The sequence below is a fragment of the Zonotrichia leucophrys genome, chromosome 14 (genome assembly GCF_028769735.1).
Source record: "Zonotrichia leucophrys gambelii isolate GWCS_2022_RI chromosome 14, RI_Zleu_2.0, whole genome shotgun sequence".
NCBI lineage: Eukaryota > Metazoa > Chordata > Aves > Passeriformes > Passerellidae > Zonotrichia > Zonotrichia leucophrys.
The window spans coordinates 11,877,690-11,891,424 of record NC_088184.1 but is presented as its reverse complement, the minus strand read 5'-3'; the positions used below and the strand labels follow the sequence as shown (position 1 = coordinate 11,891,424).

Genomic DNA, 13,735 nt, shown 5'->3' with positions numbered 1-13,735 from the left:
CCAAGCCGTGTGGATGTGGCTGCTTTTCCTGGTGCTGGACTTTTTCAGGTGTTTCTGGGGATTTATGGAGCGTGCAGTCACTGGAGGCACTCACCTAAGGTTTCCTGAAATCTCCTGGGAAACCTTGCAGGCTTTTCTGAGCTCCACCCTTGAGTCATCTAGTTAGTCTTCTAGTTAGTCCCCTTCTGAATTGGAAGGAAGAGCTACATCTCATTATATGAATAATGTGATGCAGTTTCACTTATACAGGTGATCAATGGACTTGGGAAGACTTCTTGTTGGAAATTAGAGTCCAAAGTGCTTCTGGGAAACCAGAAACAAGTTGTGTAGCAGGAAGGGTTTGCTGCTACTGTGGAGTTAGTTCTGCTCCCATCAGCTTCAAAAACTGGGGGGAAGAACAATGAGTTTGGTTTGGTCAGAGAAGAAGAGGCTGTCTTGCATCTTTTTCTCATTTCAGAGAAAATTACAACTTGAGCCTGGGTGGGGTCATGTTTTCTGTGGATCCCAGCAGTGATTTGCACGTTGATTTTTACCCTGTAAATTGGAAGACCTTGTGTTTAGTGTTTCCTCAGGGCAGTGGTGGATCCCTCTTTAGGAGAATAGCTTGCTCTGAGTGTTTTGCTGATGATTTTCTGTCCATTTCCAGAGCCATGGAGGACTTGGAAAATAATACCACTGTCTTCTCCACGCTGAGATCCCTCAACAACTTCATTTCCCAGCGTATGGAGGGAGTGTCTGGAATGGCTACACCAGGATCAACTCAGAGCTCCTTACAGATGCAGTACCAGCAGAGGATGCAGGTGAGGAGTCCTCATCTTGGTGATTCCTGCAGTATCACTTCTGTGTGGTTGTGTGCTCCTTTTCATTCCAGGAGCTGGGAATTTCATTCAGTTCTGAAATTGACGTTCAGAAATTGACGTTCAGAAATTGACGTTCTGAAATCGACACAAACAAATAAAGGAAGCTTGCTGTCACCATTCTGGAATTTTTCCCAGAATATATTTAAATTTTTTTACAGTGTCAGACAGATTTATTTCTGTTTTGTAAAAATTTAAGAAAGGTCCTTTGAATTCATTCCCTGCTGGTTATATCTGTGTACCAGCTCAGGAAATAAAATTGTGAGTTGTTTTCATATTGCTGAACAAAGGAACTTTATATCTTAACATTTTTCTAGTAAGACACTTTGTTACCTTTTTTCAGGATTTAAAGGCTTCTTAGCCTGGACACATCCAGGAGACTTGCATTGAGCTGTGGCTTTGATATGCAAACCAGTTGTGCTTTCTTATCCACCTGGGTTATTTGCTTTTTGTTTTGTCTTGGCTGCTTCAGGCTCATAAAGCATAAAGTAAATTGACATCTTAGATGCCAGGGACTGTTTATTAGGCTGGAATGAATTTTCTCTATTCTGTGTCTTAATATAATTTCTATTTCAGCCTCCAAGTAAAAAATAAGTTTGCTTCTTTTTAATGTAAATCTGCTTTGCATTTGGAATGTTGACAAAAATTTAAGCTTTTTCTGTCTGTGCTACATCTCTGGTGGCAGCAGTAGTTGCAGGAGGCTCTCTCTGGTTAGAGTCTCCACTGGCTGTGTGTTGGATTTACATCACCAGGATGTGAGCAGTTCTGTTAGCATTGTCTGTGCTCTCAGGTAATTTGAATGAAAAAATGAAATGTAATATTGTAGAGCTCATGCAAAAATGTGTTATTTTGCTCAGCAGTTACTTTTATTGGGAGCATAATCTGTGCTTCTTAGGCTTGGGGAGTTTATAATTAGCTTTTTAGATAGAGGAGTAGATTTTATCAGGCTACATGTAGAGATTGAGAAATTCTGACTTAAGAACCAGGAATTAGTTTCTTTCCAATTCACCTTGGTTTGCTGTGGGTTTCTGAGCATGGTGTTGAACTCTGAGTTTCCCCATGCACAGCCATTGTGAGAGGTACCACAATGTGGTGATAGTTTGTAAAATGGCAAATGAATATCAGCTGAGCAGTACAGGGCAGGATGGTACTGTTGTGCTGTTAATGGTGTGCAATGTCCCTTTTCACACGTGACCTGGCCAGCTGGAGGAGCAGGCTGGGCAGATCCACTCCAAATCCCAGCTGCTGCAGGTGGAACGGGAGAAGATGCAGATGGAGCTGAGCCACAAACGAGCTCGCATCGAGCTGGAGAAGGCAGCCAACACCAATGCCAGGAACTATGAGGTAAGTGTGGTGTCTGCTCATGGCTTGGGAGCATTGGCCTAAGCCAGAACACATGGAGAGCATTTATATTAGTGGTTTGGGTCAGGGATGTGCACTGGTTTGCAGTGGTCTGTCTCAGAATGTGTATGGTTATTCTCTTTCTGGAGTGAAACTAAACTCAGAGGTGCACTGCAGGTGCAAGCCTAGTGTTCTCTAACTGCTAATGGACACTGCCTTCAGAGCAGGACTTGAGTGACTCTGGAGTGCATTTACTGTGTTTGCATTTACTGCAGGTGTGGGTGTCAAGTTGCCAGCACCAATGCATCTACAGAACTGCTCTGCAGGTCCCCTCTCAGTGCCCTGCACTAACTTGCCAATGTGCACAAAAGTGTGAACTTGAAGCCTGGTTAGGTTCACAGACTGATGATCTGATCACTGGGTTCTGTTAGCTTAGCCCTCAAGTTGTCACGGGTAGCAGTAACAAAAGGGATTTGTTATATGTTTCTCCCAGAAGTATTTAATAATTTTTCTCCTAGAGGGTTTAAAGTTCTGCTGGCACAATTGGCAGCATTTGGTTTGTGTGACTGTAATTAATTGGAATGGCAGCAGTTCCAGGCATGCAGTGTCACGCTAGAGAGCCTGCACTGATAAAACACTGAGCCTCACTCAGGGACTAATAGCTTTTATTGGGTTCTGCTTTTCTGCCCACATATGTTTGCTTAACGACATTACTGGAATAAGCTGTGGATCAGTGGCTTTTGTAGCATAATAAAAGTCTTCTGTGTGGCTGATGATTGAAAAAGAAATCTGTAAAAAATAATAAGCATGTTTTGTTGTATTTTATGAGGGTGACAGATTTAGTGTGTGGTTGTGAAATAGGGAGTCAGTGACTAAATTCCTCCTTCCTCTGAAGTAAGGTGATGTGGGATTAGGCCAGAAGAGTTCAAACTGGAATGTAGCTGAGTCAGTCACAGAAACCCTTGAAATACTGGTACAAAAAAAGGGAGCAGCTTTAATCCAGCACTGTGGTAATTACCCTGCTCAGATTCTGTGTTTTTCTGAGTCATATGGATAAAGGTTTTAGGAACCTCACATTGCTTTGCATAATCCTTGCTTACTATGCAAATCCATGTCTCCAGTTGCTTTGATTAGCAAAGCAATTTATTATGCATTTTTTCAATAAGTATTGATCAATTTGTGGTAGGAGTAAATTGAAATGGTATATGAAAGGCTGTCAGACTGCAAGAGTATTTATTGTGTTAGTTAATATTTTCTTTTAAATGGCCTCAATTCCAGAAGTTGCAGAGGGAAGTTTGTCTTATTAACCCAGCTGTTGAGGGCTGAGTTTGTGAAAGTCAATTTGCTGTGTGTGGGTCAGCTTTAAACTGGAGATTGAATTTTTTCATCTTTAATCTGCTGGAGAGTGTGCAATGGAGTCGGTGAAGCCACATCTGTATTCTCATAGTCATGTCTTAGTGAAAGAGATTTGGAAAATGTGGTCTCTTAATTTTCCAGCTCCATTTCCCTGGGTAATTCCTTGGGTAATTCCACTGAGTTACTGCTGATAAATTTTTGTCCTTGCTAGGTTAAAGCTGTAGTCTGAGTGACTTTGCTTCATGATGAAGCAATTACCATTGGTGATCACAGTAATGAGGAATGAGGACAAAAGAAGGAAAAATCACCTTTCTGCTGCTTTCTTCTTAAATCTCTGTGTTTTTTCCCTTGGCCAGCGAGAGGCCGACCGTAACCAGGAGCTGCTCACACGCATAAAGCAGTACCAGGAAAGGGAAGCAGAGGCTGAAAATAAACTGAAAGAACAAATGGAGATGAACAAATCTTACAAGAAGAGCATGGAGACAATGAGTAAGAAGCTGCAAGAGAAGGAGAGCAAATTAGCCGAAGCTAATGAGGTAAGAGCAGAGTAATTTTTAATCCATCCATAGCTCCAGGTGACTTTGTAGTTCTTGTGACTTGATAATGCCCTTTTTGATTAAAAAACAAAATAACTGGAACATTGTGTTGATCACCTGGAAATGAATAAACCCTGGTGGTGTGTGTCTTTTCTGTGTTTAGAATCAAAACAAACCCAGATACAGTGAGCAGGTCAGAAGGGAAAGAGATTTCTTAGACAAGGTGATACGGAGAAGGAGAAAAAAAGCATAATGCAACATCCAGCATCTGGGTTCAGAAGTGTGAAGAAAGGGACAGTGATGGAGGAGATAATACAGGAAAGTGTTCAGGGAAGTTAAGAGAATGGTAAAGTGTATGAGAGCAACATTATGTACCAAGTGTGTCTTCCTGAAGGGTTTTAAATGCCTGTGCATTCTACTGCAGAATGGATACTTGGGTAACAGTTTTGGTATATTTGAATGTCCAGACCATCTTCTCAACCCTCAGCCTCCTCAGATATCATTATAGTTAAGTTCAGGTGTTTAATTTGTAACTTTCCTGTACCAGCTGTTGATCAGCAATCACTAAGTCCTTAAGCCTTGCTCCTGCCTTGGTGTCACTGGAAATGTAGCAATGTGATAAAGCAGGTAAACAGATTTAATATTCCAGTTATCAGTGACTAAAACCAGGGGGAGAGTGATGGTACATTAGAGAAACTAAAGCCACCTAAAAGATGTGTCTGTTTTATTCTTATCAGTATCAAGATGAGAACTCTACCTGTCTCTCTGTCTAGAAGACACACTGCATATGTGATGTTTTGAGATATTTCTCTTTTTCTCTGTTACAGGGAGCTGAATAATGGCTATTGGAAGCAAACCTGTGAGCTTTTCTTTAGAGTTAGTATATTTAGAAAAAACATAACCTAACTTAAATGTTTTTCATGCCAGTTTGAGGTCACCTATTTAAGAGATAATGCAAATGACAATTTGGATGACAAAGTGCAAAATTATTTTCTCTTGTATTTGTTTGAGGTAGGTTTGCAGGTCTGAAGGTTTGCAGGAGTGTGGATTTGTTTCTAAGATTGTGTTATTACTTTTTAGTTGGAAATGATTTCTATCATCATCTGGCTTGGAAAGTCACAGCCTTGTGTGTTTATGCTTTTTTTTCCCCATTAATTCAGACAATCACTGTATTAAATGGAAAAATATCAGAGCTGCAATTGGAAATAATGAACCAAGAGATGCAGATGACAAGCCAAGACTCTCAGAAGCAGGAACTGATGGAGCAGCTGGATATTGAAAAAAAGTAAGCAAGGGATGAATGACTGTAGGGAGAAAAAGGCAAACAGAACCTCAGTCTTGTGCAGCTGTCATCACTCAGAAAACTTTCAACGGTGTTTGATTTCTGCTCTTCAAAGGGGTTCTTTGATCTGGGTGTGCAGGTTAGAGCTGTTGTTTGAAACCAGCTCTGAGGTGCAATTTTAATTGTACCTTGAGGAAAAAAACCCACAAACTTAAGCTTTAAATCTCAGTGATGTTTTGTGTTCCTGGTGAAGAGTTACCAGAAGGCACGTGGGTGGGAAAGGCTGATCTGAACTTTATGGACTGAACAGAACAGAAATATGAAACCTTAAATCATAGTGGAGGGGTAATTGGAAGTTATGAGTGTTTTTTCTTGCTTGCTAACTTCAGCTCTTCAATTTCTAAGTTGTGAATTTTTGTTTATTCTGAGTATGTATTTGTTCTTAGAGTTTAGTGGTTTGATTTTTTTGTATTTTTCTCAATATGCTTCTTTTTATTAAAATGAATGGATATTTCTGTCTCTAAATAAGAGGGAGCTGATATGACTGTGAGACTGAAAGAGCAAATGTTATATAAGAGTAACATTTACCTTGTTAGTGCTGTTTGACTCTGTTGGTCAGAGACTTCTGAAGGTGGGTTGTTTCTGGTACCTGAATTCTGCCTGCTCAAGTGCCTCTTGTGTCTTCATCTGACAGGAAATGGCAGGAGGCAAGTCAGCAAATCCAGACACTGCAGGCAAGCCAGGCCTTACTGTCAGAATATGAACAGAAAATTAAGGTAAGAAACTTTGTGATCTATATAAAGCTTTAGATTTTAATTCCTTCAGTGGAAGAACAGAACACTGCTTTTTAAAAAACTGGCTGTTGCAGAAGTAAAGTTTAGTTTGTCATGTAAGTACCTGAATTGGTTGCTAGCAAGAGTTGAGCTTGGGTGGGCCAGGCTATCCACAATTAGCTGTAACATGACACTTTGCCTTTGTTGTATCAATTGATTGAAAAAAGCATGCTTTCTCTATAGAAAGGTGATTTATATCCTTAAGCAGTGCTCTGTAGGAATGCTTTTTTTTTGGTCTTGTGTCACAGCAGAAATTTGCTCTGCCAAAAACTGCTTCTAGAGTGATCTTTTTTCAAATGGTGTGTGATGAGCTACAGTTATTTTCTGCTTCCCAGAAAATCCTTCCTCTGCAGTTGTGTTTAGAAAGTGCAATTACTTGTAAAGCTTTCAAAACTACACTATCTTAAACATCAGTGTAGAGATGCTTTTTGTGCTTCCAAATGAGCACATAGGTTGGTGGGAGTGTATCATTTTCATTTATCCTGTCTTCCTAGCAGAGGCAGATGTGCAGAGTTACTTTGGTTTGAGCAGTGCTGACAGTGGCACTGCCTTGCTGTAAAACCAACCTGATGGTCAGCAAGAGGAGACTTTCTCCATGGAAATGAAAAAATGGAAAACAAGATATAAGTCTGCAACACAGCCCTAAATAATTTGGGTTTTTAATGGAAAATGCCCCAACATTTACCATAATGTTGAAATGCACATTTGTGTTTCTTTCTGTACCTAATTCTTGCAGGCCATTCAAATGCTTCCCACTTTGTTGGTGGAGGGATAGAGGACAGGAAAATCACAGATTTGGTTCAGTTGATAGAAGAGGATCATTTTAATGAGTAACTGAGGGTTCTTTTTGTTGTGAACTTGGACTAAGCAGGTGTAGAGAGAAGTGACCAGCCCAGGTGTTAAAAGTTCAACAAGAGTGATCCCTGCTTTGAGCATGGATTGGACCACATGACCTCCTGAGTTCCCTTCCAACTTCATTCCAGTCCTTGATTTGAGCTTAAAAGGTACAGTGCAGAAATAGCTCTTACAAATTCCAACTTCCTCATTGCTGTCCTGTTCTCATCCCATGTTTTCCAGGATCTGGAGCAGAAGCTGTCCCAGCAGGAACACGATGCTGTAATTGTCAAGAGCATGAAGGCAGAACTGGCTCGTTTCCCAAAAATGGAGCGTGAATTGCGCCAGCTCAGGGAGGAAAACACCTACTTCAGGTGAAGGAAGGGTTCAGTGTGTTCTTCTGCACATGCTACACCTGCACTGTCTGCACTTTACATCCCTCTTTAGGGTTTCCACATGGCAAAGCTCAGAAGGAAGTATTTTATATAAATACTGCCTATGAATTGAGCAGTGTCATGGTGCTTACTAGATGAGAGGATCTGACAGGATCTGAGGAATCTTCTTGAACACAGGATCCTCACAGAATGTGCATTCATTGTTCTGACAATCCAAAATCACCACCCAGGACAAAATGCAATGTTTAAATGTATTGTTGAGCTCCATACAGACTGGGGAAAGAATTTCCTGTAGAAGAAAGAGGCAGCTGAACATTCCTTTAAGAACTGGTTTGCTTAGTTATTGTTACCACTGTTTTAAAGGCCTGTTGTTCCAGCATAATGTTTAGAAAGTGTCTTGTTTAAATTTCTAAACTCTGATATAGCCATTGGGTATGGTAGGCTTTCTGGATTGTCAAAGTGGCAATCAGTTTGAAAAATTAAATTAAATGTAGTGTGAAAGAAATTGCCTTAAAGTTTTGGGTGTTTGTTGTTATTGTTTTTTGTCTTTTTAAAAAATTATTTGAGTCACCTTGCCAGCTTTTTTTTTTTTTTTAATTTAAGTAATTTTCCTAGGTTTTGGTCTTGTAATTATTTCATTATAATTTTAAATTGCTTGTCTTGGAATTTTTTCTCCTGCTTTTTTTTTTGTACACTGGAACATACCAACAGATTAAAGGTCATTTGCTTTTGTACAGATTTATTTCACACTTGTTCATCTCTGTTGAAAAGTAAAAGTAAGAAGTAAAACCAAGCAGTGCTCCAAAGCCCAGGTCTGTACTGCTTGCTGTGTTCCAGCCAGTCTGAAAAGCAGAGTTTGGAGTCTTTTGTTACCCTTGTTTTGACATATAGTAAAGCAGACACAAAACTTCAGCTTGTTTGGGCATAATTAGGATGGTATTTAGAGTAGAAAAATATAATTTCAATAAAACTGTATTTTTTTGCTGTGAAGGTTATAAAAGTGAGGCAGTTGAATGTCATGGTTCCCTTGGGATTCCTGTATATCTGAAAGTTTGTGAAAGGGAATTGAGTTGCATGAATCTCTAGTAATTGTCTTTATCTTCATCACAGGGAAATGAAAGAAAACAATGGTTTGCTTAAAGAGGAAGTGGAAAGTCTTCAGAGAAAGCTGGAACGCTTTGAGAAAGTCCAAGCACAGCTCGTGACTGTGGAATTGGAAAATGAGGTGAGGAGCTGGAACATCTGGTGGATGAGCAGAACAGGAGTTTCCTCTATTGCCTGTCCTGACTTTTAGGCTCTTCCTGTATTGTATTACCTCCTTTAATTAATGGACTCAAACCAGGCATTCCCAAACTGGAAAGTCAGCATGAGGGGAGTCATGGCAAAGAATGTGCAAAAGGGATTTTTACTGTTCAGCTGGAGATTTTTTGTACGGAATAATCTCATCATAGTGTCTATTTTAGCCTTGATGTTTCTCTGTTACTTTTCTTTTGCTGGAAAGGCTTTTTCTGGCATCAAGCTCTGTCCAGACATGGTGGTGTCAAACAGGTGTGTGAAGAACCTGGGTACCCAGGGCTGCAGAATGGGAAACCCAAAATGCTGGATAAGATCAGGAAATCCACAGGAGAAGGAATGACACTGACTTTGCATGGAGGATTATGAGAAAACGCTGGTTTTGAGATTTGTTACAGCTCTGGTGAGCTGTTAGAACATGTGTCTGTGTCTAACTCTACTTTTAATCTTCACTTTAGAAACTTCTGGGAAAATTACAAAGCTGGGAGAAACTGGATCAGAGCACTGGCTTAAATATCAGGTATGTGCTCACAGCTCTGGAGGGGAGTAAGACTTTGAAGCCCTTTCCTCTTAATCTTCTGACTGATCTCTTAAGTGTGTTGGCCATGCTTTCTTTCTGTCCCTTCTTCATGTGGAAGCTCTTCTAGTACATTTTATTATATATGAGAAGAAAATAACATAATTTTTCAAGTAACTTTGGGAACTAAGAAATGTTTTTCACCAAGTCACCTTGAGTAATGTCTTTGAGACTGGGGATCAATTTTGAATTCTTGAAACTTTTTATGTATAGCTGCATTTTTATTTGGTTAAGAGATTCCACTTGCTTAACAAGTGAATTTCTAAGAATTTTAGATGTCCAGAGAAGAGAATGTGTGCTTGCTGTGGCAAACTATTGTGAACTTATTTCCCTTGAAATCTGGATATCAAAATTAGCTGCTAGATCGTGTTGTGACTTTCTTTCCCTAAAGCAGCTGAAGAAATGTTGTTATTTTAGTTATTTTGTCAAAGCCACTCCCCAGTTGTGTTTTCTAACACCAGCTGGTCTGTGTGCTGGTACTCAACAGCTCCTCCTGACATCTGGAGCAGTGAACCAGATTTTTTAAGGTCCCTGTGTATGTGGTATAAAAAGAAGTGGGAAATAGTGGGAATTTTTGATCATTTTCTTCTGCTGCAGAAGGTTTTCTGTGTATATATGAGTCTTTTGTGTGCCATATTTCATAACTGTTTTATTTTCTCTAAATATTTACAATGTTATTACATGAGAAAAGGAGATGCTTTGTAAATAATTGATAAGAGGATTGATCACTTTCCACACTGGGTCAAAGCTGAAAACATGAGCAGCAGAACCTCATCTTGCCAGTTGTTTCTCCATTCCATTCATTCCAAATACCCAACCACAGAGCTGTGTCTGGACACTGCTGGGATTGTTTGGGAATGCACAGATGGTTTGGACACATCTCTGCTTCGTGTAAAAGATACTTGTGTTCCCACTTGGGAAAGCTCCCTTAATTTCCTCAGTGTTTTCTGTTTAATGAGGGTAACAAACCTTTTCCTGAGGCCTGCTGGTAGGTAGCAAGCTTGAGGTTCTCTCTTGCATCTGCTGAGGATCCATACATTTAGATGAAGATGGAATTATGCTAAGTCTCCTATGGTAAGGTATGGACAGAAATTGTAGGAATCCTTTTCACAAAACCTTTTGGAGTAAAAGCTTTTTACTTACCTCAAGCTGTTAAAGGTTTAACGAGGTAATTTCACAGTGGGAGAGAAATGGAACCAAGTGATTCTGCCTGTTGAAGTCTAATAACTCCTTCATTTAAAATCAGAATATTCACTGTGAAGTGCTAGTTTTGTGATTGGGCCATATTGTTTAGTGCTATTAATGGCACCTTCTACAGAAAGGGGAATTGCTCTTGAGAAAGATCATCTTTTCATGCAATTGGAGCAAGTGGGACTGGCTGATTTCCCCCTCCCTCCCTTATTGTTCTTTTTCTTTTCTTGCTCAGACTTCTTACAGCATGAATTACATTAATTTTTGTGAAGGTGATGAAGATGGTGAGAGATCATTGTCCTGGTTGGATCCTGGAAAATGCTGTTGGTGAAAGTTTGAGAAGAGTTAATTGCCCATCTCATAGTAGAAAAGAAATAGGAACAAGTTGGCTGATTGTCCCAAGGAGCCAGAGGAATGTTCTGTTTGCTAATAACTAGATAAGAAAGGGAAGAGGGAATAAATTAGGATTTCTCATCTTTTCTTATCAGGTTCTTCATGGGTACAGAGGATGTAAGGGAAGTGCATGCAGCGCGTGGCGTTTTAGCAGAGGATGATTTTTCATTTCCTCCAGCACTTCCACAGGGCTTGTTCAGTGTCTGCTCTCAGTGGTTTCTGTTCACTGATTGCCTGCTCCCAGCAGGCTTTTTGTCAGATTGGCTTATGATCAGCCCTTGCAGTGTAATTTTATGTAATAATACTTGGGAAGGAGGTGCAGCTTTCAGGAGTGTGGTGGTAATCCAACTGTTTTTAGTACTGGTCTCTTTTTGGTGACAATGGGAGAGTGTTTATAATGCTTCACCTTGTGGGGGGAAAACAAGTTCATTAACAGTTGACTCTGGCTAATCTTCTGTTTGCTTGTTCTGGATTCCACTTGTAAGCTCCTGGGCTTTCTCTCTCTTCATAAACAGTGGAAACAGACACAGCTGTAGTCTATAGCAAAATATCCCTGGGCTGTACAGTAGCTAGATAATAAAATAGGACTCATCATATGTGCTGTATATGGTTCATGTGTAAACATTGTAAATCTATGTCCTCTTTCTTGTGTTCAGTTATCTGTCCTTTGGATTTCTTGAGCTTCCTCCTGCCTACCTTGCAGTATAGTTGGCTCTGGTTTTTATTGTGGATCTAGGTCTTTTTTGTGTGTTACTGTTATGCTGCCAGGGATTTTCATACATTTGTCATGTGTGCTCTGACTTGATATTTCTGGTGTAGAATTGGTTTCAGCTGTAAAGGGATAAAAACCACAAAAGTTAAATTCTTGCTCTGTGAGCAGAAAGTCTTATGTATTTTGGAGTGCACTGTCCTATAGAAGGATATTTATACACAGTTTTTTAGGACTGTTATTAGGAAAGGGTTGTGTTGAGAAAACAAGCTTCTTATACTCTGTCTCTCCAGGATGTGCTGATGTAGTTTCTATTTCTTCAAAATCCAGTACTTGAGAAATTGAGTTGTTGACCATCTTCACTGACAAACCACGTTAATCATGACACACTTGGTTGTTTTTTCAGCCGTGAACTATTAGCTTATAGATAGTTCCTCTACTGCCAATTAACAATTAATCTATTTTAACAGAAAAATACTTGGGGCAGGTTTTGGGGGGCAGCAGCAACAAACTGCTGCTTTATTTGGGTGACAAAGCTCAGAAGTGCCACGCGATGGCGCCCGCTGTCCTGCAGGGGAAGGCGCGGGCTCGCTGCAGCCGGGGCTCAGCCCGCTGTGAATCCAACCCATCAGCCTTGGAAGGGGCAGCTGCGCCCAGGAAAACTCGCAATTGCTGCCGGCACAACTTTTAAACTCTTTCATGCTGCCTGCATGCTCTCACCGTCTCCTTGCCCAGTACTCCGGGCTGTACCTTGGTATGAAAATACTTTGTGCAGTCTTCTCTAATGGAATATGAAACTGTTTCTCTAGCTGACATTGTAAACTTCATGTTTACACCACATATTCCTAATTTTGTGTTGTTTAATAGGAGTTCTTCACAGCTTGGTTCTTTTTCCCCCACCCCAAGCCTTAGAATTGCATTCTCAGAGCAGTGCTGTTATTGTTCTGCCTTTCCCTTCTGCAGCATGGAGAGGATGCCCAAATAAAAAATGAGGGTGCTTGTTCTGTGAGCTATTAATCTAAATAAGCCTCTTTTGCTGCTGTTTGTCTGTGTTTGGTTGATATTGTTTTTGTCCTCTAATGAATTTAGCAAGTGATTTGCTATCCATAAATAGATATACCCTGGAGTACTGAGTGATGGAAAAAGATGTGCATCAGGTATTTGTTAAAGCTGAGGCAGTAACTCAGATACTGAAGGTACTGATAGCCACTGATAGCAGCTGACAAGGTTTCATGCTAAATTTGTCTTTGTGTTATTCCATAAGTGGCAGAAGATTGCAAATTTTGAAAGCTTGGAGTTTGGCTGAAGAGTCATACAAGTGGGTGAAGGCTGCCAGGTGGGCCACAAACAACAGCTTCAGAGGAGTTTTAGTCCAAGTTTTTTATCTGTTTTGAGGTAATAAAAAGTGATGTGTGATACAGGGTTTGTTTTTGTTTGCTATTTTGCTTCGTGGTTTTTTTAATGGAAGTAATGAATATAAAGTTTTTACAGGTTCATCTGCTGGGTTTAAAGATCTTTGTATACACAGCAGAGTTATTTTATATTGGTGATCAAATATATTGATCATGACCTATTTAAGTCAGTGTTTCCTTTTTGGAGCACTGTTTTCTGTTGCCAATGGTACTGTCAGCTCAGGCTTGGTGTTCATGTGTAGGAAAACACAAAAGATCACCACAGTGGGGATCTCAGCTGTCTTTTTCTGAAGGGCCATGGAATACAGTGTGGGACATGGAATACAGTGTTGAAATTAGAGGTGGAGCTGATGTATCAGAGAGAAGAGGAGTGTGCTTGGACTTTTGTGTGGAGCAAAGAGACTCTGCTCAGGGGCTTGGTGTTCTGAGTCACATCCCACTGCAGTTGTGGTGTCAGGCAGGTGCTGGTGGTGTGAGGCTGCCCCAGAGACACTTGGGTGCCCTGGGTGGGGTTTGGGGAGTGCCCACAGAGCCCTCCGGGGTGAGGGCCGGTGGCTGCAGCAGTGCCATCTCCTGGAGCTGCTGGGGCTCTCTGGGGAGCTCAGTGGGCAGGCCAGCCCTGCCAAGGGAAGTGCAGTTTGGCAGGAATTTGGGCCAGTGCTGAGGAACCATTTTCCCTTGGAGGAGCTGCCAGCTGCAGACAGCAGACACTGATCTGCTGACCTG

At 40.7% G+C, this 13,735-nt stretch overlaps 1 protein-coding gene across 5 annotated transcripts in view; it reads left to right on the top strand.

Annotated features, from left to right (window-relative positions):
* MAD1L1 (mitotic arrest deficient 1 like 1) overlaps positions 1-13,735 on the top strand; it is a 346,130-nt gene that overhangs the window by 520 nt on the left and 331,875 nt on the right. For 2 of the 5 annotated variants that reach the window (XM_064726015.1, XM_064726016.1), the window contains exons 2-9: positions 647-800; positions 2,061-2,201; positions 3,911-4,090; positions 5,251-5,375; positions 6,067-6,148; positions 7,283-7,413; positions 8,545-8,659; positions 9,186-9,247. In XM_064726015.1, coding sequence (XP_064582085.1) covers positions 651-800; positions 2,061-2,201; positions 3,911-4,090; positions 5,251-5,375; positions 6,067-6,148; positions 7,283-7,413; positions 8,545-8,659; positions 9,186-9,247 — 986 coding nt within the window. In that variant the 5' untranslated portion in view covers positions 647-650. Of the gene's footprint in view, positions 1-28; positions 49-646; positions 801-2,060; positions 2,202-3,910; positions 4,091-5,250; positions 5,376-6,066; positions 6,149-7,282; positions 7,414-8,544; positions 8,660-9,185; positions 9,248-10,232; positions 10,384-13,735 lie in introns of those variants that run through there. The other 3 variants (XM_064726014.1, XM_064726018.1, XM_064726019.1) reach the window with 3 other exon arrangements.